This window comes from Tyto alba, unplaced genomic scaffold, assembly GCF_018691265.1.
Source record: "Tyto alba isolate M040663 unplaced genomic scaffold, T.alba_DEE_v4.0 Super-Scaffold_45, whole genome shotgun sequence".
Lineage (NCBI taxonomy): Eukaryota > Metazoa > Chordata > Aves > Strigiformes > Tytonidae > Tyto > Tyto alba.
This window is the reverse complement of record NW_024881321.1, coordinates 37,178,326-37,205,124: the sequence shown is the minus strand read 5'-3', so window position 1 is coordinate 37,205,124 and position 26,799 is coordinate 37,178,326. Positions and strand designations below refer to the sequence as shown.

Genomic DNA, 26,799 nt, shown 5'->3' with positions numbered 1-26,799 from the left:
TCAACATCTGTGTAATTCTTGTCCCTTGCTGGGCCAGCTGAACTCTTACAAAGTAAACCAATATTCTTCTTCCCTCAAGTATGCCCAGAACTATTTGTTTATAGAACTGGGGTGCTTGTTACTCAGCCTGCACCTTGGTAATGAAAAGGCTTACCCTGCCGAAGAGGCTGTGGTGTGCTCCACTGTTCTTAATTTTGGATTTAATTGTTTAGTGCAGTGACCTGACCAGCAGTGTAGGACACGTAGGTCTAATTTCAACCCCTGTCTTGCAGATAAATTAAGTAGGAAGAGATGTTGTCTGAGGGATCGGCCATTCACTTCCTTTAGGACTTTATGAAAAGTGGGATTTCCTTGGCTCAGAATAATAAAAAAACAAAACAAAACAAACTAAAAACTCTAACTTAGCAGGTAGGTCACAGGCTAGAAGTGGTATCTGGCCTTTAGTACCCCTGCACAGCTGACGCTCAGAAATTAGCATCTCCAGTTTGTGACTGGACCCAGCCTGAAGGCTACTGGTTGATTTGGGGCTTTTTTGTTACCTGGCTGGGTATTGTGTGGACTGGGAGGCATGTGGCCCCCACAGACGGGAAGGAGGTGGTGGTTATACTGAACCGTTGAAATATTAGTAAGACTTTTGTTGTTTAAGCCAGCAGTCAAATACTGCCTAGATTATCCTTCCTTGGGAAGGAAGAATGAATTGCCCAAAACCATCAGAGAGAAAGCAGCTACTTTGGTAGGTGTGAAAGAAGTGTTTGTGTAGGGGGATCAGCCTGGGCTGAAAGAGAAGTGCTGCATGACCACAGGACAGACATCTTTGCCGCAGGGTTTAATTTCCTTCAACTTGGGGTTCACAGGCTCAGCATGCCTCCATATACTCAGCTGCACAGGACACGCTCTTCAATTTTGTGGAACGATAACGTCCACAGATTCCTGAACTTTGGTTTCTTCTCTCCAAGATTATTACAGTCCTGCAATGCTGGGCCTGAAAACTGATCAGGAAGTCCTTGGAGAACTTGTGAGAATGAAAGTTCCAGCTGTGGCAGAGCTGATGGAGAGACATGGAGTGATGTGGACCCTCGTGGTGTCACGCTGGTTTATATGCTTGTTCATTGACATTCTTCCAGTAGAGGTAACTGGTGACATAAAGTTCTCTTAATATACGAGCATAATTGTTATTTTATTTGTCCTGCCTTAGTAATAATTACCTTCTGGAACTCGAGCAGCTCTAACCTGCATTCTCTCCTTTCCTGCAGACTGTGCTCCGAATATGGGATTGTTTATTCTATGAAGGGTCAAAGATCATCTTCCGTGTGGCCTTAACATTAATTAAGCAACACCAAGCTTTTATTTTGGAAGCCACAAATTTCCCTGACATCTGTGACAAATTTAAGCAGATCACCACAGGAACGTTTGTAACAGAGTGTCACAGCTTCATGCAGGTAACTTCTGTACAGCTTTTCGTTGTTACAAATTAAAAACAAGACTGACTTAGAAATGTTTTGCTTGGTCAGAAAGATGGATACAGCTAGGAGAAATGTATCTCTCAGAATTGCCAAAAGGATGAAGAATGTTTTCACATAAACTCAAACCTTTCTAATTTTTTTTTTAAATAATTATTATCAAAATCCATATATAGCAATCCATTCACAGTATCTATTGTACAGGGAAAAAAAATCTTTTTGCCCATTTTACCAGTTAAGGCAGGAAGTCTGACAAGAAAATAACTTGAGTGCATTCTCTCAGTGAAGTATGGATTGTGTTCCTGTGCTTTTTATCAGATAAATTGTAACAGAGTATTGTAGAATAGACACAAAGTGAATTTTAAACTTGCACTGATAAATCTTCATTCTGTTTCGAACAGAAAGGTAGCACCAAGTGCTTATTTCCAGACAAAAACCCATGAAGTTGAGTCCTCAAGTCTTACGACGATCTGCAAACTAATAATTATTCTTATAAATTATTAATAGTTTGGATGGCAAATCCGTATAGAACATTAGATTCAGACCTTATCTCAGAAGATGGAAATGTAAAAGATGTTATCTGCAAAAAAGTAACAGGAACACATCTGCCATAAATCACCTGGCCACCTCCACTGTCCCTGTTTGCTAAGTGTGCATAAAACTACATCCCAGTAGGTGACTTAACCCCCAAAAGAGTTCCATGCTCCTGTCAGCTCTGTGCATAGGTGTGGCAGAGCAGGAGGTCATGTTACATTTCATTTTTACTGACATGGAAAAAATATATATTGCAGGTACAGCTTTAATTTAGAAGGTAGATGTTTGAGGGGTTTCCCCATTCCATAAAGGGTTTAGAACGAGTTTTGTTAAATGTTAACTGCCATGAGAATACCAATTCAGAGGCCAATACAAACACTCATCCTTGGAGGATTTTTTTTTTCACCTCCTTCCCCTCTCTTTAATTACATTACATTTTACAGCAGCTGTTTTTAGAAAATCAACTACCTCCTTCTTACAGTAAAAAGTTGATTTTCACTGCTGTGAAAAAAAGTTTATTTTAAATGCACTGGTTACTGTAGTGAGGGGGCTTTGAAAGCAATTAAACAATTTAGGTTAGGCTTTTATGTAACTATGAAACACATACTTTTGGGTTTGGATTTGTTTGGGGTTTTTTTTCAGCAGTACAGGTACCAACAGAGGAGATGACTGTTGGATATTATATGCCTCCCTGAGCCTGAACAAAAACTTAGTTTTTAGTTTAATGCGATGCAGACTTCTTTACTAGACTGCTGTTCAGAACTGGCTCGTTTATTATCTTGTCTCCAGAGTTGTCAGTTATAACTACAGAGAAGTGAGGGGCCCACACATAATAACTGTAGGTTAAAATGCATAGACTTGCAGCTTCCTTCATAGTTTTGTTCAGTCAGAAGTTTTAGATGTAGTAGTAGAAACAAATGTATTGTTCTTGAGCAACAAGTCAAAGCAAAAAAAAAAAAAAAAATTACAGAAGCGTGGCAGCATTTGAAGGGCCTCAAATTCTTACATCCATATACATTACTACCCTGGAAAGCCTGGTAGAGAAGAGCAAAGGTAGTACAGCAAGGGTTTAAGACTGACTTTGTTGCAGCAGGAACAGACTGTTCTACGTGACTATGTGTTTCAGAGCTTGAACCACCTGAAAAATGTACTTGTGCTTTGCAGCATTAGCCAGGATGGCTTAATATGTTCTAAATCTGCCTTCCATCTACCACATGTGCCTTCTAAAATAATTTTAACTGGACACTTCTATTCAAACTAGCTTCTGTATTGTTGCTTTTGTGCAACTTACAGCACCTGCTCTGAGCTGCAGGTTTACTGTGTCTTTACAGCAGAGTAAGATGCTACCCTGGTACAAGGAGGCCAAGCAGCAGTAAGCATTTCACACTATGGGTATCAAAGCAGGGGAGTTCACACTTCAGAGAATTATGTAAGAATTCCAGCATGTTGTCCAAGGCCAGAATTTTAATGAGGAACGTTCTCCTTTTGCCCCCAGAAAATATTCACAGACCCTGGAAGCTTATCCATGGCAACAATCAACAAACTCCGAGAGACTTGCAGAGAGAAGTTGCTTTCTCAGGGATAACTCACCAGATTTAACCCAGTGGTCAGATCCTACAGCAATTGTCACATTCCTCTATTTGCACTGACTAAAGCACACTTTAAGCTTTCCATGAGTTAACTGACACTTGACCAATTTTTCCTGCCTTTCAAGTAAGTGTTGTTAACACTTTGTACTGTATGTCAGGCTTGATAACTGGAACAGGTGGTTCTGTTGTTTTGGGGGGGGTTGTTGGTGGTTTTTTTGTTTGTTTTTTGTTTGTTTGTTTGGGTTTTTTTATTATTGAGGATTACAGTGTTTTCAGATTAGAATGTGATCAGTATCAGGACACTCCTTTTAAAAAAGCAGTCACCATCCTTGTCTTTTCAGGGCATTTTGTAATGTTAAAAAAGCAGGTGTATAAAATTGCATATCCTTCCTACTGTATTAACTGTGACATCACTATCATTTGTACAAAATAAATTAATTTAATTTGTCAGAACCAGTTTCCTGGTACGAAGAAAGTAAAATATCTGATCTCTTTCCTGACTGCCCATAGTTGGCTAGAATATAAGCATCTTCCTTCTTCCTCGCTGCTGTTACTTAAGGAACTTAATAAACATGGTAAAGTACAAGGCAAGACTGCAAATGAGGAAGGCAATCTTTATCTTCACTATCAGGCTCTGTGCAGTGTGTAACAGCTCTTCAGGTAAAGGCACCAGAGACCACCTGCAAGTCCAGGCTACAGAAAGCAACAGCAAAAATTCCTCTATAACCACACTTAATAGTTTCCAGCTTATTCAGGGTTGATCTAGTTCTAGGACAGTAGGTAACAACTAAATTGACTCAAATCTGGGAGTAGCATTTCTCACACTCTTGTAAGAGATGCTGAAAGTGGATGCTGTACACTTTTACTTTGGGCTGGGGTACTGAGGTTGCACAACCGGTGCTAAATCCTCATCTACCTGCATCCCCCAAAATTTGCGAGAAACACTTGTCAAGACAGCCACGAACAGACTTCTTCCTTGGCAGGGTGAGACATCAGGCACTTTCAAAGCTAACTACCCTACCTCTCCGGCAGAACCAAGGCAGGAGCCCTGTCCCTGCACCATCAGCTGCCTCCGACTCACCTCCTCGTCCCCGCAGAGCCCTCTCGTGGCCAAATCCTCTCCCTCCTTCCTGCCGCGGGACAGAGGGAAGGCAACCGAAGGGACACCCCCAGCAATTTGTGGGGTTTATTCTTCCTGCTGAAAGCTTCACCTTTTAACACCACGCTCCTTTCAGACTCTAAGCTATCTTCATTCCTTGTCAAGGAAGGCTTTCTTCCTCTTCCACCCACAGGTTGAGTTTCTTTCATTCCTCAGCAGGGAAAAAAAACCCCAACGTCTCAGAGTGCTCTTCTACTCAACAGTACAATTCCAAACTATCCTATCCTTTATGGTACCAGACACCTTCCTTCAGCACTGAGTTATAAGGACATTAGCAGTGCCATACTTCTAGTGTGTCAGCAGGTATTTAAAAATACTGGGTTATTCACCGCTGCCAAAATCCAGAGTTTCCTAGTACCTTCAAGGGAGCAGGGCAGATGGTCCAAAGTCTCTCTGGCCAGCAGCCTTACTGCCACGTGTTTGGTTCCCCCTTGTCAGCAGCACAGTGTTGTGTGCAGTGTTGCAGTGTGCCTTGGTTCCTGCCCTGTGCAGCTGGGGCTGGTAACGCCGAAACATGACTGCAGGGACACTTTAAACACAAAAGTTCATCTCCAGCACATTACGACCAACACAGAGCTCAGCAGACCTGCGTTTCCCCCCCCCCCCCCCCCATGGTAAGAATCCAACTTTAAAACATAAAATGTCATTTCCACAGTCCTCATACCGAGTATCTTAGCAGCACTTTCAGAGCACGGTGCTTAGCAGGGCAGACCAAAACAATATACTGACATTTCTCAGCAAGCAGCAATTTAATGGAAGAGTTAACTTCTCCAGACCTCAGGTTACTGATACACAGAAGCTCTACCTGTTTCCAAGCACAAAGTCCAAACCAAGGGGCTGTTCTGAAGATGCACACGCAGTTGAGCCTCACCTTCGTGCCACAGAGGAGAAACTTGAAACACTTACTTAACCTAACTTCACACGAAGGCGTGTTTAAAGCTTCCCAAGAAGAGCCAAACCGTGGCTTTAGCACTTACCAAATGGTCAAACGTTTTTAAGAGTGATCAGCAACACTAAGATATACAGAAAAAAAAGTGTCTTTATTAGCATTGTTACAGGCAATGCATACATAAGAACTGATCCTTAAAGTGTACAACCCCCAGCCAAGTTTAAAGCAAGAGAATCAGCAGATTGAGATCTATATTGTACACGTGTGCAGTAACAGGATCTCTCTGGACCTTCCAACAGAATAGACTGAAATCACTTTACAAAAAAAAAAAAACGTAAATAAAAATAACACCCATTTTAAAAAAGTACCAGCTCCTAACAAGCTGGCATAGCATCAAAAATATCAAACAGGGGAGTTGTCCAATCATAAAGAGTTCCTGTAAGGTTTGAGTATTGCGTCGTTCACATCCTGCATATGCCAGGCATTGAGTTTAAAGCTTAGTAAAAAATACACACCTAAGAGACAAGGTGGAGTTTAGATTTTCAATTTCAATTTTGTCAGTTGTTACTAAATTTTTTTTAATGCATCATCAGTATAATTATCATCATTGTTGGATGGCAGCAGTACAAAGAATGAACCTTTTCCCTTTGTTAAGAGTTCTGAAATTGAGTCAGTGTGAATTAGCAACATCCCTCTCTGGAATCCTTAGCTGACATCTTATGCCAATTCCAAAAAAGCACCCTTGAAAACTTTTTGCTTGTTTCTAAGTGGGTAAATATTTAAACTAGTTAGCAAAATTAAACACCAGAATTTTCAGAAGTTATTTTTGTGCATAGTTAAATGCTGCAAGATGATTTCACATTTAATAAAGCAGACTTTAAAGAAGAAGCAATTTGCAAGAAAAGGTGTTCCCTTACAATATCAATCTTAGCTCAGGGGAAATGTGTAGGTTTTTTTTTTTTCCCAGCCTCTTGCAATTGCTTTTCATCTACACTGGATTTTAGTGCAAGTCATTAAATTGTTTGATATCCAGCATGGCTCCTCTTTCTGCCGATCAAGTAAGCAATCAAGACAATCAGAACAAGACCAGCAAGGGCTGCACCAACTATTATAGGGATCAGCATGTTATTTTCATCCAGTTGACATTCTTCCACTGAAGAGAGAGAAAGAGATCCATGTTAGGCACCGATACACTGACAGACAGCCACACCCAGAACCTCAAGCTTCAGCTCTCAGCACGTAGATAAAGCTGGCTCCAGTTCACTTCTAGCTTAGCTTGCCAACAACCAAAAGGACGCCAAGTCCACTACCTACGATCGTTCAGGATGAAGTCTTTCTAGTTCTAGTTGTATGCACAGAGATTTATAATAATTGTTGCCTTCTCAAGAGCTGTTCCTGTTACGCACAAGTTTAGCCATCAAACACACCCGTGCGAGTCCTCCCAGAGCTATTTTGCTTTAACCACAGTCGCAAAGGACAGTGTGAACTAAAAGAGTGAGGAACTTCCCAGAACCCTGCCCCTCTCATACAACTGTCTGTGCACAGTTAGGGGGGAAAGCTAACGCTCTTCCTCAACTCTTCTCTGCACAAGGAACAAGTCCTTGTTATTTCACAGCTTTTTACATACGACTTGCACTAGCCTCAACTCAGACGTCTCATCAGCCCCCACATCATCTGCAGTTGGGCACGCAGAGACTAAGCATAGCACCCACAAGCTGACATTTGACTACAGAATGTTTATATCAAAGTGTACTGCGCAAATCTTAGGTTCCCCCCGCAAAATGCAAACCTCTTACCTGCCCCAAATTTGTCTCCATCGATCTTGAAAACTTGAATCTGAACATTAAATACATTGACAAGTGCTTGGTCCGTGACCTGGAGATTCTCCTCTGCACTGCACTTGTAGGAGTTCCCTACTGTAGCTCTCAGCTCACTCATGCTGTTGTTTGAGGCTTCAAACTTCGGAACTGTGTAAGAGAAAGTCTTATTACAGAATCCTGAAGAGCAGGAGCTGTAAGCTCACAGAGCTTAAATTCGATACGTGCATCCCCCAAAATCTCTGATGTTATTTAATGCAAGCAACCCTTAATATTTATACAAGTAGTCACTGAAAGTAGGCTTAAAAGCCCTTACCTCTTGCTTCAGAAGGCAGAGTCGTGCTTACACTCAAACCTTGCAGGAAGAATTTTTCAGTAGTTGCATTCTTTAAAAAAAAAAAAAAAAAACACAAAACCAAAAACAAACACAAACCAGTAGTTGTCATTTAATCTAATGATGTACAGCATAAACTGTTAACATTTGGGTTCAATTCTGCTTGCACCCTGAGAAAGGTTTTCAAAGGATAGTCCACAATTGGGATTAGCATCCAAAGGAAGAGCTTAATTGTGCTTTAAGAGAGAAAAGCAATGGAAGGTTTGCACCTTTGAGAAGATTACTCTGGGGGAAGAAGGAAGGGGGGAGTGTCACCCCTCAGCCTGCCAACCTGAATTCCACACTACAGGCACAGTCCCAACCCATGCCCTAACCAGGCTAATGCAGTGATCCCACCTGTGCTACAGATACAGCTTTAAAGCAGCTGGGTACCCGCCCCGAGATGTGGGGAGTCATTTAATAGCAACAGGTCAAGGTGATGGCAGCTGATCAATCCCACAAGCATGAAAAGGAGCATGACGCTCTGACACACCCAGTGGATTCTGTCCTCAAGGGTACGCGGCTCTAACACAGCACTGGGGCAGGGCTGTGGGAAACAGGATTCCCAACCATCATCGGAGACCATAAAACAAGCCCACGTGGCCCTTGGGCTGTACACAGAATATTAATGAGGATTTAAATCCAGTTCTGGACTTGTACGATCCGATGAGATGCCTACTTGTCATAGGCTGGTCCCAGTCTGGGCAAGAAGCTTTAGAGAATAGGCCAGGCAATATTAAAAGAAATTTCCATTCCAAACAAAATACCTGTGTGTGTGTGTGTGTATTCCCACATGAAAAGCCCTGCAGACCCTACACAGTTTGTCGAGAGTTTCTTACCAATGCGAAGTGGAAGATAACCCTTGTTTTCTCGAAAGTCAGATTCAAGAAGGCAGAGGTATTGTCGCATCTCCCAGAAAAAGTGGTGTTACGTGGTATGAAATTCAGCAAATCCAAACCCATCTGTGAGAGAGGAGGATCAATTATGGCATTTGAAGAGACTAACACATCAGCATACATTCAACTTCTAGCTTGCCCGTACCCACACGCATGCAGTGCTGTATTTGCCCACACATTACAGACAACTGGGCAGGTAGACGTGTAAGTTACAGGCTGGTGTAAGCTGCACCTGAGTTACCAGGCTGGCACAGGGAACAAAGGGCACCTTTCCACGCCTAACAAAGCTCTCTGCAGCCCTGACTGGCTGCAGCCAATGACCCCCTGCTTTCTCCACACGAAACGTCTTTGGTCCTAGCAGCATAAGGAAAAACATCAATAACCACCACGACACAGGGGGCAGCAAGCCATAAAAATACTGCTTTGACCTAAAAGAGATGCCATCAAGGGAACCAACTGCCTGTAAGCATGATCATCTTGCAAGTCACTTCAGTTCAAAATGCTTTAGCTTCGACCACAGTACACGATCCTACACCGTCCTGTATCTGTAGAAGGATGTGGCTTAAATGCACTTACCAAACAATCAAACAGAAGCCTTTCAGCAGCTCTTAGTTGATCTTCTTGTGACTTTGGAATACCTACTTGCCACCTCCTCACTGGTCATCGTACTAGAAATCAGCTGTTCCAGCACAGTTAGAATGCCATGCTACAGAAGGCAGCTGAGGGAATTTCACACCATTAAGGTGGCTAAAACACAGTTGCCATCATCACCAACTTCCATACAGCCACACACCAGCCCTCAGTGCTCATGATTTTACCTCTCAGTCATCATCATCATAAATAAACGCAATAGATCCCCCTGCACCACAGCATTAAGCAGCTAAATCCTACACAGATACCACCTCTCCTCACACCAGGTCCTTTACTACTGAGATTTTAAACAACACAAAAGCCAACATAATTTGTTTGCCTGCACTTGTTCTCGTTACCTCAGACTAAGCCACAGGATAGGAAAAAGCAGCTTGTGATCGCAGGTCCTTGTAACGAAGCTTTCCTGAACATAAAAGGTTTCCTGACTGTTGATCACTTTGGGATTACTCCTCAAAGCTTTGCCTTACTGGTTAGCGACTAACAGGTTTGTCCACAGGGCTGGCAAGCTCGGCTGTGCATCAACAATGGAGGGAAAGAACCTGTGCAGGGGCTGGATCTTACATAAACCATGTGGCATTTCTGCTGTTAAAATCAGCCATTAAGTAGCTCTTCAGCATTAAAGTCAAACCCAAGCCTCTTCAGTGCTGGCTGGAAGGTAACTGAGTCACAAGCCTGTCCAATTTTACAATGGTAACAGTTTTCCCTTCTAATAGTCATTCACTGTTATCACTCAGGTGCTTCATGCCGAATCCCTGTATTTAACAGTTTAAAAATTGTGTTTAGATGGCATCTTTGATAATAGGATTCCCCCTACTCACATCTTGATAATTTTTACTGCTTCTGTGGAATGACCGTATACACTTACTGGATTTGACAGACAAGTTTAGTACTCTTCCTGAACAGAAAAACCTTTAATGGCCATTTTCAGTAGAAGAGAACTGTTTAAATCGTCACTAGTCTAGTCCAAGTTAAGCAATTCAAGCAGAAGACAATCATGGACGACCATCACAAAGAACTGGGATTTTTAAAGAAAAAAGCCTATAATGATTTACCAAATCTTCCCCCCAAAGAAGGAATCTGAAGGCTTTGAAAAAAGGAAGAAAAAAAAATGTACCTTTTCATCTTTTTTTACATAGGTGATGTTAAGCTGTAACCCCATGTAGGCAAGTACACAGGTTCCATTTGGACCAGTCACATTGTATTTCCCAACTGCAGGATTTGAGGGCGATGCAGTTGGTGCTGGGCTAGTTGTTGGAACCTGGCTAGTAGTCTGTTTAGGGGTCGTAGGCACTACAGCAGTAGTAGAGACCATATCTTCAGCGCATTCTGTCTCTGAAGAGAAAGGAAAACAGTCATTACCAAACAAAATGAAGCTGTGGGATGATCTACCTTTTTAATCCTCAAGGGAAAGGAGGGCACAATTTCAAATTGCTTTTCCTAATAGATGATAGTAAGAGCTGAGAAACACAGTGGTAAAGCATTACCTAAACTCTTGTTGCAAAGCCTGAGATACTTCTAAAGCCTAGCATGGGAGAACGACACCTCTGCTGTTACTTACACAAGTTCAGGGTGACCGCAGTCAGCTTTCATTTGCGTCTGCCGTTTCACTTTGCCATCACGTCAGGATAAATGCGCCACTGCTACGCTGGCAGAGCCAGCGTTCCTGCCGTGCCTTCACAGCAGGGCTGAGCTGACTACCCCTCAGACACTCGGGGGCTAGAAACAAAGCAGCAGTTCTCCTGCCCACTGTTAAAAGCAGTCTCTCAGGAGACGAGGCGTTCTCCTTCCCCTCCCTCAGCTACGCTACCAGGTCGTAAGGACCCCAAGTCACTATTTTGGCAATACCCGCAGGAAAATGAGAATACAGCTGGACCTCTCAAGCCCTCATAGCAGTGCTGTGGCTCTTCTAGCCTTGACAAAGAGATCCCGAGGCACTGCTGCTCATGCCAAAATTTCTGCTACGTCTTCTCACATCCATCCTCCCTTTAGTCCTGCATTAGTAGCCACCCACCACCAGTGCTACAAGGCTAACTGAAGACGTGCAAGACTGCCTTCTCTTTTCACCCCATTCAGCAGGGACTTCCAAGGCAAAGACAGAACAGTGACTCTGATTTATTTACCAGAGTACTCAGAAACACCTGGCAGCAAGATCTTAACTCAGTCTGGGAGCCAAGAGTCCTGCATTGAACATCTAAGCCAAAACCAAAGGTCACAGCAAAGACATTACTGTAGCACAGGCTTCCACGTTCCAGGCAGAGGTCACCTCCACATGTCAGGGATAGCAGCTTGCAACTTCATAAGGACGGTGGCAATTGCAGCAGCAGTCAATTCTGACTCAAAGGGCCTACTTCTAAAATTTAATCCATACGTATCATGCAGATACTAGATAGCTAATAAATAGCCTCTGAACTTAAACAGCAACTTAACTTTCAATTATGGCTCAAAACGAGGAATTCTAATCATACTTTCGGAAGTCAGACACTCCAACACAGCACAGTTTCCTATTTCTACTCCATTTCTGGGAAGTCAAAGAGCATAGGGAAGGTGGATGAATGGAGGAGTGACCCCATCTTTTGTAGGCTGATACCGATCAGGTCCCAAACCGTTATCAATCTCTAACAAATAAACCAAGCAGCAGCTTTACTTGGTACTTCAATATAGAATTTCCCTCCATCTGCAAGACCTCAACACATACGGCCTCTTATTCAAGCTGGCAGAGATGGAAACAACCAAATCACTTCAAGTGGAAGCTTGTCCTAGGTGGAGTCTTGAGACAGTATTTTTACCGATCTGATTTACAGCGTAGCTCCTAGTAACTCTTCAAGACAGATCTGAAGACGAGACAAATTCTTATGCCTTTATCTCACAGTTAACAGGAAAGCAGCTGACAAAACTACCAACAGATGAAGTGAAAGTCTCTGTTTCTTCAGAGCTGCAGATAATGGCTCTTGTAACCTGCCACCAGCTTCTAGGTACGCTGACGGAAGTCACCATTACTAGTGATGCACAGATGCTCTGAATATTTACTTCAGTTAGCCCTGCCCGTATCTCCAGCAGAAATATCCTCTAAAGAGAGACTTGCAGGGGAAAAAAAAAATTAAGGGAGAATTCCAGATCTAAAAAATTATCAATAACTACCTGCCAAAAGGACAGGGGAAGTCTCAAGCCTCTAAGAATGGAAAGAAGGAACTGATCTAGAAAGAAAAATGTGATTTCAGAGTCAAGAAAACTAAAAAACTAAAAGAATAAAGGATAAAGTGAGAACTCTTTAACAGTCTGAACAAAACAAAACACGAGAACATTGTGCAGTAGGAATGGAAAAAACATATCTGAGTGCAGACCCAAGACAGTAATAAAAACTTAGGGATGATGATAATTTAAAGAAAAACATTTGCATGGCATTATGGATAACAGGAATGTGGAAACAAAAACAAGCAACAACAAAAAAGGCAAAAAGCCTGAACTCAAACCAGTGTCTATCCCAGGATCATAGGAAATCATGCTTTTTACTTTTACCAGGATCAATAGTTTCATCAAGGCAGTGATACCATGAAGATAAGCAACTTTAATTTGCCACGATCACTTCCAAAGCATTTGTTAAGCCAGAAAATAAAGAAAATGCTGACAAATTTGGGTTGCGTAACAAGCACCCTCCAGAAATAATGCAATACTGAATTTTTGTAACCAAAGGACTACGTAAAAACAGATGATGGGTGATCTTAAAAGTATTATGCAGTAGGGAGATTTTAATGAAGTTCTGTAGAAGTTAAAACCCAAATTTTCCCCAGTATCATGGCTTATGTCCAAGCCTCCTGATATGCATGATAATTGATCAGTTATCTGGTCTGATAACTGGATCAAGGTATCATATTTAAAAAATGAGATGGTTCTGAAGACTGTAATAGAAATCAGATTTATTTTTTTAAAATTACAAATCTAGGTCCACATCTTGGCTGCAAACCTGAATGGAAAAGACTGATCAAGAGAATGATGCACACTGAAATCTGAGCCAGGCATGTGAGGCAGCCATAAAAGAAGTCAGTGCCTGTATCACCATGCATCAGGCAAGCTATTTTTCAGAGATATGGGACAAAGCAGAGATACTCGTGTAGACAGTACTTGTTCAGTGTATCCATCCCATGCCAGCACTGACTACCCTAGTTTTCTTAAGATTCATTTCAACTTAACAGGTACATAAATAGGATTAACTGCATAAGAAAAGTTCTACATTTCCCAGAGAAGATGAAGACTCCTTACTTGCCCCAAAAGGCAAAGGCTTATCAATGCTTATCACTCCTTAAGAGAGCACGAGTGATCAGTTTATGTGGGTCTGTTTGAGAAGTGTTGCCACAAAAGGAAAGGGCATGAACACACCTTGAAGTAGTTTGTCTTGTAATCATTATAGCAGTAAAATTCCAAAATGCTTTTCGATACAAGCAATTAGGACAAAAAGTTGCTCTGTGACTGAGCCTGACAGAGAAGGAACTTACATAAAGCCTCCTGTAGGCAGATGTACATATCTGCTCCCTACAGATCAGTTCTCTACCATCAGCCACTATATCACTGATTTTTCCCAGAGCACACAGTAATCTGGTTCAGATTACTCTGGTAGAGGTGTAATGCTTGGAAGTTATCAGATACTATTTAAACTAGGATTTTGGCCACGTGCCCAGCCGGCCTACTGCAGCATGGGTTTACACCCATAAATACTCACAAACAGAAGGAATGTTCCCTAATATCTGAACAAAACCCATGGGAACACAGTGCACTGTCTTCTAGTCGTGGATGCTGACACCCCTACAGAGAAAACCTGAAGCAGGTCCATCCATTTCAAAAGATGTTGCTATTAGAGCTGCGGATCCAGTTTGTACCTGCCTAAATATGATTAGGCAGGACTTAAAGAAATAATTATTGGAAATACTAGCTCACCAAGTACATTTTCTGCAACAGGATACCTACTGTTCATACTAAAAGTGCCGTTTGTGAGATAGGCTTCCAAAGTAACATTGCTAAAAGTAATGTTCACGTTCTTCATATTGACTTGCTTGGAGTTGATGCATCTGTATTTCGTGCCCATATATGCCTGAATAATAGTTTTATGTGATACTCTCTTCACTTCTCCTGTAAAAAGATTACACTGCATTAGTACATAGCAGTATTTACAGAAACAAATCACTATTACATCTGGAGGGGTTAACGCAATGAGAACAGAAAGTTTTCAGCTTACCTGCAGTTGAATTATGAAATAAAGTTGCATCTGACAGATTGTAGTGGAAAACTAGCTCTTCTACTTGGTACTTGTCTGCGAGTTCTGAGAAATTCAGGCTTAATGAATGTCCTGCTCCAAAACCCAATACCAGAACGGGATGAGAGGCGTTACCTTTACCACATGAACTCTGTGGCTCTACTGTAGCATTTTGTGGAAGAAAAAAGTGTGCAAACTGTGAGGTAGAAAACAAAACACATGAAAAAGGATGATGTAATAGCTTTGCATTACTGCTTTTTAATATCCTAGCAAGCTGTTATAAAACATACAACTGGCATTCATACATGCTAGAAGATGTCTACTTGTATACCTGTATATAGCAAGTAGCATGTTACTAGCACTCTGATTTCTAAGAATATTGTTCTCTGAAATTTGAGGACAAAATGGTATGTACTCACAGCACCTCTTAGACTTTCCCCCCCTAAGCTAGCACTGTGAATTTGCAGGTACTTCTGTATTAGGCGACTCAAATCTCGCAAACTCTGGACTTGTGAAAACAGGGAGAATTTAAGCTTTGCTTCTTACAGTACAGTTGAGCAACAACAACAGCAAACGGTACAGCCTACATAGCTTGGCTATGATACTTTGACTTTATTACATATTAAGTAGTAATGTGGTACCTGAAGACCAATACAGCGTTTACTGGAAAGTTTTGAGTTTACTGTTTACAAGAAGAAACAACCAAAAGCATGTTATCAAAGCATTCACCTCTGAATACAAACTTGTATACCAGTATCAGCAGGATTTCAGACCAGATTTTTTTAATCGCACATTATACTGCTGGCTAGAAAAAAACAGCTTCAGTAAAAGTGCCTCAAAACATGCACCTGCAAAGAAACTATAAATAATCTACAATTCCTGTTCAATAGTGAAGATGCCAAAAAAGTAAACTGAAAAGCAAAGTATTCGTAAATAAAAATTCCTCACTTCCCATTAACAGGCTTTTGCTGTTAATATGGAACCACTGGTAAGCACTGCACTACCCTGTAGATAGCAAATATCTCGATTTCAGTGTGATAAGATCACAGATTTCAGGGAAGTTTAAAAGTTACACTTAGTTCAGACTCAGTCCACGTAACAGTGTCGAATTTCAGTCACAGAAGTAATTTCACACATGTATTGTTCGTGATGGTTTCAGGCAGCCTTAACCCTGTCATTTAATTAGAAGCAGCATCAGTAATAAAGAGAAGTTAATGCAGCACAATTGGGAGGGGGAAATCTTTCCTGAAGCAGTTTTTCATGCTTAAATATTTGTTCAAAGTTTAAACACTGTGCACATGCAGAAATACCACACATTTTAGAAACACAAGTTAGAGACTAGCAGTGAGATGCCCCCCTTACCTCTTTTTGACCACTGCTTTTGTATTCCACTGAGAAGGCTACAGTCAGATCAGCGATTATGCAGGCCTTACCACTTGCATCTTTCACCTCAAATGAAGAGGAAGCCTGTAAAAAGCCTGTTAAGAATGACAAGCAGTTAACATGATGTCACATAAACTTTAATTTTTGATCCCCAGAGACAAATACGTACAACTGCACATTTTGGGAGTACATCCTAAATGGCAGTTGACTTTGGAAACTTGGGCATTAACAGTCTCTATACTAGCTTCAACATCACTAACACACGGAGGACAAATCTAACACCCCATTTATAAAAAGAAAAAGCCACCCAAACCAAAACTGGGTCCTCAGAGGGTAAGAAAAAACTTGCAACCAACACCAGTTACACTGTTCGAGGCAGCTACTCAGTGCTCACCCTACACAGCAAGCATTTTGCAAGCTTCAGCCAGAATTGACTTAACATATTTGATCCTACACGCCTATAGCATTCCCTCAGCCTTCCCCCCGCAGCCTTCATTCCCGCTGTACCAGGACACTCAGCTGTACATGCCCTGAATGCAGCATTTAGAAAGCTTGGACTGACTGCAGATGTTTTGGAGAGACTGCCAAAAATAGCGTGCTGGAGCATGCCACCCTTGCCAGGAGAACTTCTCTTTGCTGTCATCGTGCTCTCTGTATTCGAGAGGAGGATGGGGGCCAGGACCTGGACACAGACCGAGGTCGCGTCTTCCCGAGTGGTTTCAGCTAACCTCAGGCTGAGCTCCTGACAGAAGCACAGCTTTTCCCCAACTCGCTCCCCTCCAGCCCCAGCGCTCGGAGCATTAGTACGGCCGAGCACGCTACTACTGGCTTAACAAGGTAAGAACATGCAGCAAGAGGAGCGCAGGATCATCCTTTGACAGCAGCACAGGCTTAGATCAGTGTCCACTGCCACTGAAGTGTCACCTAGGGGGTGTGTTGTGGCAGGCTGGGTCCAGCAGGAAAGCCGGTTATCTCATGCTTCACGTGCAGCAAAGGGCTAACCGGACAGTGCTCCTCTATCTGAAATCATACCAAGGTGCTCAGAGTCCTTTATTGCAGAGCATTTCATTTTTCTGCTTCTCAGTTTGTCACCACACACGCACCCCCCAAAGCAAACCCCGCTGCAAAAAGCCTGCACCATTTTCATGTTAGCACTTTAGCAGCTTGCATTTGCAGCAACTTCAGTCTTGCAGAAATCCTGATAAAAAAAAAAGCAGCTGCAAGACATAAAGCACTATCTCAAGCAATTAATCTTTGAAGAGTCAAACGTGCTAATCCATTCAACTGCTGATATTGCAAAAAGATCCATCTGAGGGATTATCCATCGGCTAGCTTCCCTCCCCAAGAAGTTTTCAAAAAGCAAATCCCAACTTTAAAACTTTTCACTGCAAAACTACGGTGTGTACAATTGTATTAAGACAATTCGTAGGAAAAACTGGACTTTGCCAGGTGGGTTTTGGTAGAAGGCCCTTCAGTTTTAGGAACACATTGGAAACAATTCCTCTGGCACTCAGCCTTTTCCCTTGGCGCCTTTCCCTCAGCAACAATACATCCTCCCCCAGCACCACAGGGGGCCAAAACTTAAGTTGGAATTAATACAGTTTATCCAGTTGTTTAAAGAGTCTAGACTTGAAACCAGAGATAGAAAGAACAAAGAATTAGCTTAAGAATGGATAGTGTAGAAAAATGAAGCAAAACTGTCCTACCTTTGCCTTTATGTCCACCTCAGTGTTCATTAAGGAACATATATTCACAAAGAAAATGTCATTTATTGCAGTTCAGGGCAGTACTGGAAACAGTCAGTGCTCCTCCACGTGGAAGTTTTAATTTGCAAAGTTTCCTTCAATTTGAATTTACATCTGGAACTTGTTTACATTTTACCCAAGCACTACTTTTCTCAAGAACAAAACGCTTACGTTCTTTCTGAAGATTTCTAGCACAGCGTAGAGGAAGGGAATAAGACTCATGGCTACTTGAACTAACACTATCAATGGGAAACGTGCTAGAATGAAAACCTTCAGTGTGCATGCTGACACCCTTGTTTGATAGCGATTAAAAATCTTGGCAATTTCAGAGCTAAAAATAAAAAAAAATAGTAAAAGAATTAAAGGAGGAAAAGATGGGTTTTAAAAATAAAATCAGGTTAAAGACTGAAAAACAATTAAGAAAAACGTTGCTAACCTAAAAGAAAATGTGGCAGACCTGCCTATCATAAATGATTCAGAGAACAACAAAAGACAACACAGAAGTATCAGAAAGCACCAAATGGAAGACAGATTCTAGAAATCAAGAGGTGACAAAACACCCTCAGCAAATTTAAGTAATAGAGCATAAGGGGTGTGAACGAAGAGTAGAAAATACCACCTGCATAACTACTAGATTTTTGCAAGGTTAAGCTCACGCCATGGTATAAAACCCAATTTTGTTCGGGCGCAACAAACGCTATAAAACCCCATTCCTTCTTCAGAAATGTTCAGCAGCTGTTGGATTTGCAGTGTCAGAGATGAGACAGACACGTCCAGCACGAGACACTGAGCTGTCCTCGATGAAGTGGCAAGAGAGCTGTTCCACCCCGAGCGAGCCGACGCGCGCCAGGATGGCCATCAGAGAGAGCACTGCGTCACAGCATCGTCTGCTCCCACCGTCTTGGAGGAATGAAGGTGAAACCAAGTGAAACAAAACATAAGGGGCAGTGGGCAAAGAAAAATTAGCAAAAAACCCACTTAGGAACAAATCAAGACACTGAAGGAAAAAGGTTCTGCCTACTCTTCACTCCAGCCAGTTTAAGGCAGAAGAACAGCTCGCTGGGTTTTGCAGGAAAGCAGCTGTTGAGCTTGGGAAGGCAGTTTCAGTGTCGACTGGTGATTAATGCATGAATCATCACCAGCCCACAAACAGTAAGAGCCTACAGTCAAAATGTCAAGAATACAGAAAAGCAAACTGATGTTGAATCAATCTGTCCTGGGAATATTTCTAAATAAGTTACATAAAGTATTGCTCAATATTATCATTGCATACCTACAAGTTGATAATATTGCTTGTACTTCTCATGACAGTATCGTTCTCTGCTTTTTTACACAAAAATTGATACAACCTCCGGTTTTTTACCTTTAAATGCTCTTAATAAACTGCAGCGCCCTATTTGACAACTATCTGTGCTAGAGCAAGTGCAGTACTTCAGATTTACACAGCTGAAGAGCTCCTAGACTTTTCAACAGCAAAAAGTAAGTTTTGTGAAGGTTATTATTCACTTGGCTGGAAATACTACATTATGGGTATCTAGTAGAAGAATCGTCAAAAATGTGCTAGCATCAAAGAAATTTCACTTACTTCGCATGCTTTCTTTGTATTCCAACAGGTTCCCAAAAAGGGCTGCTTACATATTTATTGTAGCTGCATGTTTTCAATTGAAAATCATAAATCTCTCCCCTTAGGCCTCATGTATGAAATTATAGTTTCCTGCACGAAAAGATTGAAGCTAAAACTGTTGAAGCAACAGCTAGATATGTCACTCAAAATCCAGCATCCTTCCTTATCTAACATACCTACATCAAAAAAACCCCAAGTGAAGCGTATTAACACTGAGATACAATACACAAGTCAAACAGAACTAAGACTTTCTTGGTTACATAACAATTCATCTTGAAGAAATATACCTCAAAAGTTCATTTTGTTTTAAACTGGAAACTACAAAGCTAGCAAAACAATATAGCACAGTTGAACAATCTAAATCTGAGCCCTTTTGAATATGGCTCTTAGAATGGCTGGATTCCCCATCTCCTGACCACACAAAGATGCTTTCAGGTTTCAACCTTTTTATAACTGAAATCCTGTTAGCCAAGCACAGCTATCATTGGGTTACTCTCCCATATAATGGAAACCTATTAAGGCAGAAAGATGAATGATGATTATGCTCTAAAAAAAGCAAGCATATATTAATGGCAATTGATTACACCGTCTGCTTGCAAAGAGGACTTTAGTTACTATAGTTAATCATTTACTTTGTCTCCAAGCTTTATTAGAAACACAGAACATTGACAATAAGGATCTTAAAACACAAAAGCTACTTCTATATAATTTGAGGTTTGTTACTATAGTCATGTTTCCTGCGTGAGTAAAAACTTCTTTAGTATTTTTCTTCCTCCCCCTTGAAAGAAAGGGCAGCAAGCCATCCAAATCCACCTGGGCCCGTTATTCCACATCATCAGTAGTTTAAGCGATACAGGTACCCAGTGGGTAAGACTTGGCAGCTACACCGACTGCGACATTAGGAAGCAAAACCATGGCTGCAAAGCAGCCCAGCTAATCACTCCCCACAAGTGCCCCGACAGCGGGTCGGAGCATCCCACCCACAGCCTGGTCACCCACGTCAGAGACCCTGGAACTGCTGCGCAGCAGCACCCGGAGGGGCAGGGCTGCTGCTTGCTGGCTGATGCCAGCACTACACAACCGCTCTGTACCTACGCTCCAGCACTGCTGTGCTGCCCCGCACCTTTGCTCAGATGTTCTCAGGGAGCACACAGCAAACGCTGCTGCTATCTACGGGGCATTAATCCCAGGAGATAAGAAACACTAGTTCTTATCTAAAGGTTTATTTTCTGTTGCCCATGTGAACAGAAGTGCCCGGTAATTTACTCATTCTGATTGTTCGGAAGGATCCTGTCATCTCAGTGTCATTTTGTGAATTAAGTGGTGACCTTAGTCACCACTTCAGACTCCTAAATCTATGCCAGAGAAGAGGATGGAAAAAATCCCTGAGGAGTTAGGCTCTCCTCTAATCACTTGTCTTTCAGTGTAAGCACCACTCCCAGAGGGACCTGGTACAAGTCCCTTCTCAGCAGAGCAAGTCAAGATCACTTGCTTAGGAATCATGATCTATACTACCTTGGGATAGTACAGAAAAAACAAGAACTTAAAAAAATAAAGTATTTTTTGAAAGATCACACTATTTACTAACCCTAATATTTCAGGGAAATGACTGAAAGCAGGAAAATCCCCTGGCAGACTTGATGGAAGAACCACTCTGCATGAGACAAGATGGTCTTCATAAAATTATGAATTATACTTACCTGTCACCAACAGATTCAGAAGACTGAACACTGGCTATCTGGAAAGCACAGTAGGAAAAGACAAAGCTGGACACACTTGATCACACACAGTAGTGGAAAGGGGGAAGAGAGCTTAATTCAAGGACAGATGGGAGTACTTTAGGGGAGAAGAGAAGCAGCTGCACTTGTGCAGGTGCAGTACCTGATTAGATTAAGTTCCTGATCCAGCCCTAGAAGATGCATCCTTGCCAACTAACAGACAAATTCATGCAGTCTCACATTATGTTTTTTGATATTGTTGATTTCTGTTAAGGCAGTAAACATTTTGTTTCTCAATTCAAGTTTGCACATGAACCGCCTCTCTCTTTATAAAGAAACTTAGGAAAGTACAAAAGCATTATATGGGAAAGGCTATTTAGCAGCCACACACTTGCCATTCGGCCAGAGAATTACACAACTGCACCAAGCACAGCAGTCACATGAAACTTCTTTATGCTTTCCTATCTAGAGGAAGGAAGTCTTGGGATAGCTCTACAGCAGCTGATTACACGAGTCCACCAGGAGGTCTGAACTCCTGTGGCTAGACCCTTTTCAGCATTCACACAGGCCCACTTTGCACTTGCCCCGGTTAACGCTGCTGTATCGCACCACACAACTAACACATCCTTCAAGGTAGCTGGCAGCCCCAAACGTTTTGGAGGAAGGAGCACTGTGCTGACAATTTAAAGACTCCCCAGAGGAGAGGGTATTGGAAAAAAGAGAATAAACCAACTGCCTGAGTAAAACCACTCTCCTAGTCCTATCAAGAAGACAGTAGACTTCACCCCTGTCAAGGAAAGTAAAGACATACTAGCAGTCCCATATTACACAGACTGAATTCTACCTTGTTAAGAAACCAGAAGCCACTGAAGTTTAATACAAGAAAATTAAATTTATAAAGCGTGGACTACTGTGCTCAAGCCTGAACACTGGAGAGGGAACAGCTAGACAAGCACCCACTGTACAGAGCTGAACCACATTTGAAACTCTGTACTCTATTAGCAGGGTGCTACTAGCACTCTCACACTTTGAATTACAGTAGAAAAAGTAGTACTGACAACCAGTGGTGCTGTCAAGCGACAGAAGAAGGTTAAGAAACTGCTACCCTTAGATTGAAAGAGACACCAGTCCATCTTGAAGTCAAGTGCATAAAAAACATGGAAGCCTGATTTACCAAAATATAAGGTACGTTTTAAAATACATAATTTGGAATTAAGATAATGCAATGAAATATTCAGATAGCTGTTGTAACTACAGCCACTCACATACCCAGTAGGGTCTCCTGCCAAATTTAAGAGAATAAATACTAAGAAATCCATTGTGGCACCAAGCTTTCTCAAAGAATTTCCAAATAATCATGTCTGACTTGAAAGAAAAGACCAACTGTTGCAGTAAAACTGCAACAAGCAAAGGTGAGGCGTGCCTTCTAGTGATAGAAATAAGTTATCTTTAAGACATAGAAAGGCTTAACAGAGATAACAGTAGTCAACTTCTCAATAAAATATCCATCTTTTCTTTGATTAAGGCTCCTCTGTACCTAGAGGCAATTCTTCAGTTTATTGTCTGCTACTGATTAGAAAAAAATTCCTATTCACTACAGAACAATCTAGAAGCAGGCTACACCACAAATGAAACTTCCCAGTCGTCCTGAACAGGAACCTAACCTAGGGAGCATCTCTCAAAAGTAGCATGTCAGGAGGCCTGCAGAATTCTTACTCAGCAAGTAAGAAGCTACTGTACAAGTCAGAAAAGCTGGAGGAGTCAAAGCTGAGTAACCTATCACATGGTAACAGGTTTGGGACTAGCACACAAATGGAGAACCTTAGAGACTGTGTCAACACACTAAAGAAGCAATCAAGCAAACACTGTGTTAAGGGCAGCATTTGGTAAAAGAATGTTTCAAAAGTCACACAACATAAAACCAGTTATATTTTGTGACAACTAATTTGTACTCCGTCTCAGTTCCACACAGCTAGCAATGTCAAAACTGAGGAATAACAACACAACACCAAATTACTCATTGGCTGGAATTTATTATCCAAGTTTCTCTCAACTATTCCTACGTTGGTAGCAAGGTTTGAATTCCCCTTTGGACTAGCTGTGCAACAGAAATACATGCATTATGCATCAATAACCCTGAAATGGCATCACACTACCTTGTCAAACTCATTTGTACTTCCCGAAGTCTCAGACACTTTATTATTTACTCATTAATACTGAACCCATGCCTGACTCCAAGCTTCGGTTTTCAGAAATGTTTTCTTTGATGTGTTTGTGTTTCAGTAAGGAAAAAAAAATAAAGGAGCTCCAGGACTCAAAGAGCACAAGTAGCTCTGTCAGGCTGGGCACACAACCTAGCTGACCCATCACGCTCGACAACAGAGAAGCACCATCTTCCTGCATATTTCCAAAAGCAGCAACTAAGTTTGAGGGGAGGTACTTCATTTCCCATAGCCCCCTTTCCCTGTATTTATCACTGCACTACATAAATCTTTTTTTCATTCCATATGCACATTTGATATTCATGAGGAAATTCATCATGAAACAAATGCTGACCTGAAATATTCAGCTTTGTGCCTGCTGGTCAATGTGAATGGAAAACTGAAACAGTAAGTGAGGTGCAGTGAGGTATTTTGGAGGAAAATAAATCTTCTATTGTCCTGAAGTCAAGGCACTGCCAAACAAGCTTTCACATCTGACCCACCCATACTAATCCCTCAGCCTCCATATCCTCATCAGTGTTCACACTGATGACCAAAAGGCTGCAAACGAGCATCTAAAGAATCCAGCTCCTATCTTCTCATTATCTCATACTTTTCTCTCCTCACTACCCTGCAAGCAGGGGTCTCTATTTGCACCACAAAGTCTTTCCCTGAAATTGTCGGATGAAGTTATGTAGAAACACCCAGCTACTAGACACTGGTACAAAGCCCCAATTGTCACTAAACATTTACTCTAGTAAAATAAACTAATATGTTCTCTCAGCTGCAGAGACCTAACACATTTTACATGCCAGAATGCAACAAAGCTAAAGCACTGAATTATGTTTGTAACTGCTAATTAAGCAGAGGAAGATGATTACAGTCACAGAAAAGAGTATTTGTGGTACCACTTAAAAACTACACGGGCTGATTAGAAGGCAAACAGCAGCAATTCTTCATTTATACCATAACTATATTAAGCAAGCTATACAAAGAATTCCCACTATAACATCAGTTCAATGACGCTTGTCAGTCCTAAAAAGCAAGTCTGACAGCACTGTAAGTCACTGTGCTCGCTACAGTGGCTTGCAAGATATTTGAACTGCTCAGTGCCCCTTGTGAGTGACATCTTTCAGGTTCAGTGAAACTGAATAATGATATTTAATACCAAAGAAAAGTTGAAAGAGTTTCAAAGGCTGTCATAATCTCCAAAATGATGGCAGATAACCGTTCTCAACCGCTGTTTTATTCAGGAAATATTTGTGCTAGCTGCTGAAGAAGTTTCTTTTGCTGCCAAAGCCACATTTCAGAAACTCGATATCGTGTCGCGTGATGTGGCTTTCAAGGCAAGAAACCTAAAGCAAGGTAGTTACCGGTAAACAAGCAAGACACTCTTCCTCATAAAACAGTCTTGCAGCATTAACAAGCCCTCTCATGGAGGCACTGAAATCTATTCCACTGGCATTTCAGATTTCACTCAAGACGCACCAGGATGAAAGCCAGTAACGAAGAGGGCATCACATGCCCTATAGGAAAGGGCTACTTACAGAATCGTAAAATGGTGTGGGCTAGAAGGGGCCTTAAAGATCATCTAGTTGCGACCCTCAACCTCCCACTTCCCAGCAATGACATCAGTAGTTCCTGCGCTTCCACGCCTCGTGGGAGGCAAAGGTGTATTTTCCGGTTCTTCCCGGAGCGCTGTCGCTACACCCCGTGCGGGTGCTCGGAGGAGCGTTCCCGGGCGCCGCACGGTTCTCCCCGCCGAGCACGGCCGCCCCCTCCCCTCCACCCTTCCCATCGTACCTCAGGCAGCTCTCCGGGGCTCCCGGGCGCCGCCGGGGCCCGCTGTAGGGAGCGGAAGGGATGACCTCCCCAAAGGACCCGCCAGCCCCGGCCCCCGGGAGGCCCGGGACCCCCCGGCACGGCAACGGCAGGTGGGAGCCGGCGGGCGGGTTTCCCGTTACAGCGGGCGCCGCGCCCAGCGCCGCCGGGACCCGGAGCCGGCCCAGGCCGCGGCTACCCCCCCCCCCCCCCCCCCCCCCGCCCCACCGGGCACCAACAGGCCGCGGCCGCCCCGCCTCCCCCCTCCTTACCGAGCAGGGCGGCCGCCGCGAGCAGCCCCCGCGCGCCCTGGGCGCGAGCCATGGCGGGGGCAGGGGACAGGGCGAGGCGACACCGGCGGGAGCGCGGAGAAGGGGGCGAGGAGGGCGGCGGTAGGGGTGGGGGGGGGAGGGGGCCGGGGGGGCGGCGGCGGCGACAGCGCACCGCGCTCGGGAGAGTGGCGATGGCCCCGGCCGGTCATATGACCGCTGACGTCACCCGGCCCGCCCGGGCTCCGTCACGTGACCCGCGCGTTTAGCGCAGCGGGCGCCCCGGAGGAGGCGGGGAGGGTCTCGCGAAAGGAGGGGAGGGGGCGGGGCTCGGCTCCCCGGCGCTCCAACGGCCGCTCCCTGAGGCGCGGGTGAGGGCGGGGGGGGCTGGAGCACCTCCCTGTGAGGGCAGGGTGGGGGGTTTGGGGGTGTCCAGCCGGGAGAAGAGAAGGCTTCGGGGAGACCTTAGAGCGGCCTGTCAGTGCTTACAGGGGGGACAGGAAAGGTGGGGAGGGACTCTTTGTCAGGGAGTGTGGGGATAGGATGAGGGGTAACGGTTTTAAACTGAAAGAGGGGAGATATACCTTAGAGCTAAGGAAAAAATTCTTCCCTGTGCGGGGGGTGAGGCGCTGGCCCAGGGTGCCCAGAGCAGCTGTGGCTGCCCCCTCCCTGGAAGGGTTCAAGGCCAGGTTGGACGGGGCTGGGAGCCCCCTGGGCTGGGGGAAGGGGGCCCTGCCCGGGGCAGGGGGGGTGGAACTACATGGTCTTTAAGGTCCCTTCGAACCCAGACCTTTCAATGAAACATGCACACAGGCATGTGTATGTGTGCACAGACAGATACGTGTGCGAGAACATACTTGTGTGTGGGTAGGTGGTTCTCACACGTGCAAACGCCCCGGGAGCGGGCCTGTTCCGCAGTACACGCACAGGTGTGTGTGTGTCTCACGTTGGGTCCCTCGTGCATGCAGCCTGGGCAAGGCTGTGGGCTGGGGGGTGCGTGCATCCACCCCGCGGGGGCAGGTGCTGCGTGTCCTGTGTGTGATTTTGTGCTGGGGTACGCATGTTGCAGTGCACCATCGTCGCAAGCTGCTGCGGATCAGCCCCAGGCCCCTCTTGCCACCAGCCCTAACCCAGGGGCTCAAGGCTTTTCAGGCCCGGTTCTGCCATGGGCTGAAGACAGCCGTGGCTTGGCCCTGGGGTACGGCCACCTTGGCATGGGAAACTTCTCCAGCCCTCACCCGTGGCACGAACGTTTGGCAGTGGGCATTCAGAGGTTTGGGGCCTTTTTGCGAACTGTCATATATGTCTTAGCCCTGTAACTCAGGTCAGATGAGAGCTGTGAGGAGCATCAGGGCCTGGGGCAGCCTTACCAGCTCTAGGCATTTAAGTGTGGTTCCCGGTGGGGAATGCAGCACGGGCGCCCAT

General features: G+C 43.6%; 2 protein-coding genes across 4 annotated transcripts in view; one reads left to right on the top strand and one right to left on the bottom strand.

Annotated features, from left to right (window-relative positions):
• Positions 1–4,183, top strand: part of GRTP1 (growth hormone regulated TBC protein 1) — a 38,751-nt gene extending 34,568 nt beyond the window's left edge. For both annotated transcript variants that reach the window (XM_042806123.1, XM_042806122.1), the window contains exons 6-8: positions 957–1,129; positions 1,254–1,439; positions 3,490–4,183. In XM_042806123.1, the coding sequence (XP_042662057.1) occupies positions 957–1,129; positions 1,254–1,439; positions 3,490–3,579 (449 nt within the window). In that variant the 3' untranslated portion in view covers positions 3,580–4,183. The remainder of the gene's footprint in view (positions 1–956; positions 1,130–1,253; positions 1,440–3,489) is intronic.
• A 1,580-nt stretch (positions 4,184–5,763) lies between these two features.
• Positions 5,764–25,606, bottom strand: LAMP1 (lysosomal associated membrane protein 1). Of its 2 annotated transcripts, none has more exons than XM_042805818.1 (9): positions 25,378–25,606; positions 15,976–16,091; positions 14,596–14,809; positions 14,328–14,486; positions 10,483–10,700; positions 8,661–8,783; positions 7,765–7,834; positions 7,428–7,598; positions 5,764–6,784 (listed from the first exon to the last, which is right to left on the bottom strand). In XM_042805818.1, the coding sequence occupies exons 1-9, from the start codon at positions 25,427–25,429 to the stop codon at positions 6,645–6,647; spliced, it is 1,263 nt and encodes a 420-aa protein (XP_042661752.1). In that variant the 5' UTR covers positions 25,430–25,606; the 3' UTR covers positions 5,764–6,644. The 2 variants fall into 2 exon arrangements, with proteins under 2 accessions (XP_042661752.1, XP_032853060.2); XM_032997169.2 differs by having other exon boundaries at positions 14,328–14,489; positions 25,378–25,605.
• Between the last annotated feature and the right edge of the window lie 1,193 nt (positions 25,607–26,799).

Bases quoted from the DNA above. Each gene is read 5' to 3' on its own strand.
- LAMP1 (XM_032997169.2), bottom strand. From the start codon at position 25,429: ATGGCTCGCGCCCAGGGCGCGCGGGGGCTGCTCGCGGCGGCCGCCCTG. The intron at 8,784-10,482 runs GTACATTTTTTT...CCTCTCTCACAG, and splicing joins ATGTAAAAAAAGATGAAAAG to ATGGGTTTGGATTTGCTGAA. The intron at 6,785-7,427 runs GTAAGAGGTTTG...CTCTCTCTTCAG, and splicing joins TGGAGACAAATTTGGGGCAG to TGGAAGAATGTCAACTGGAT.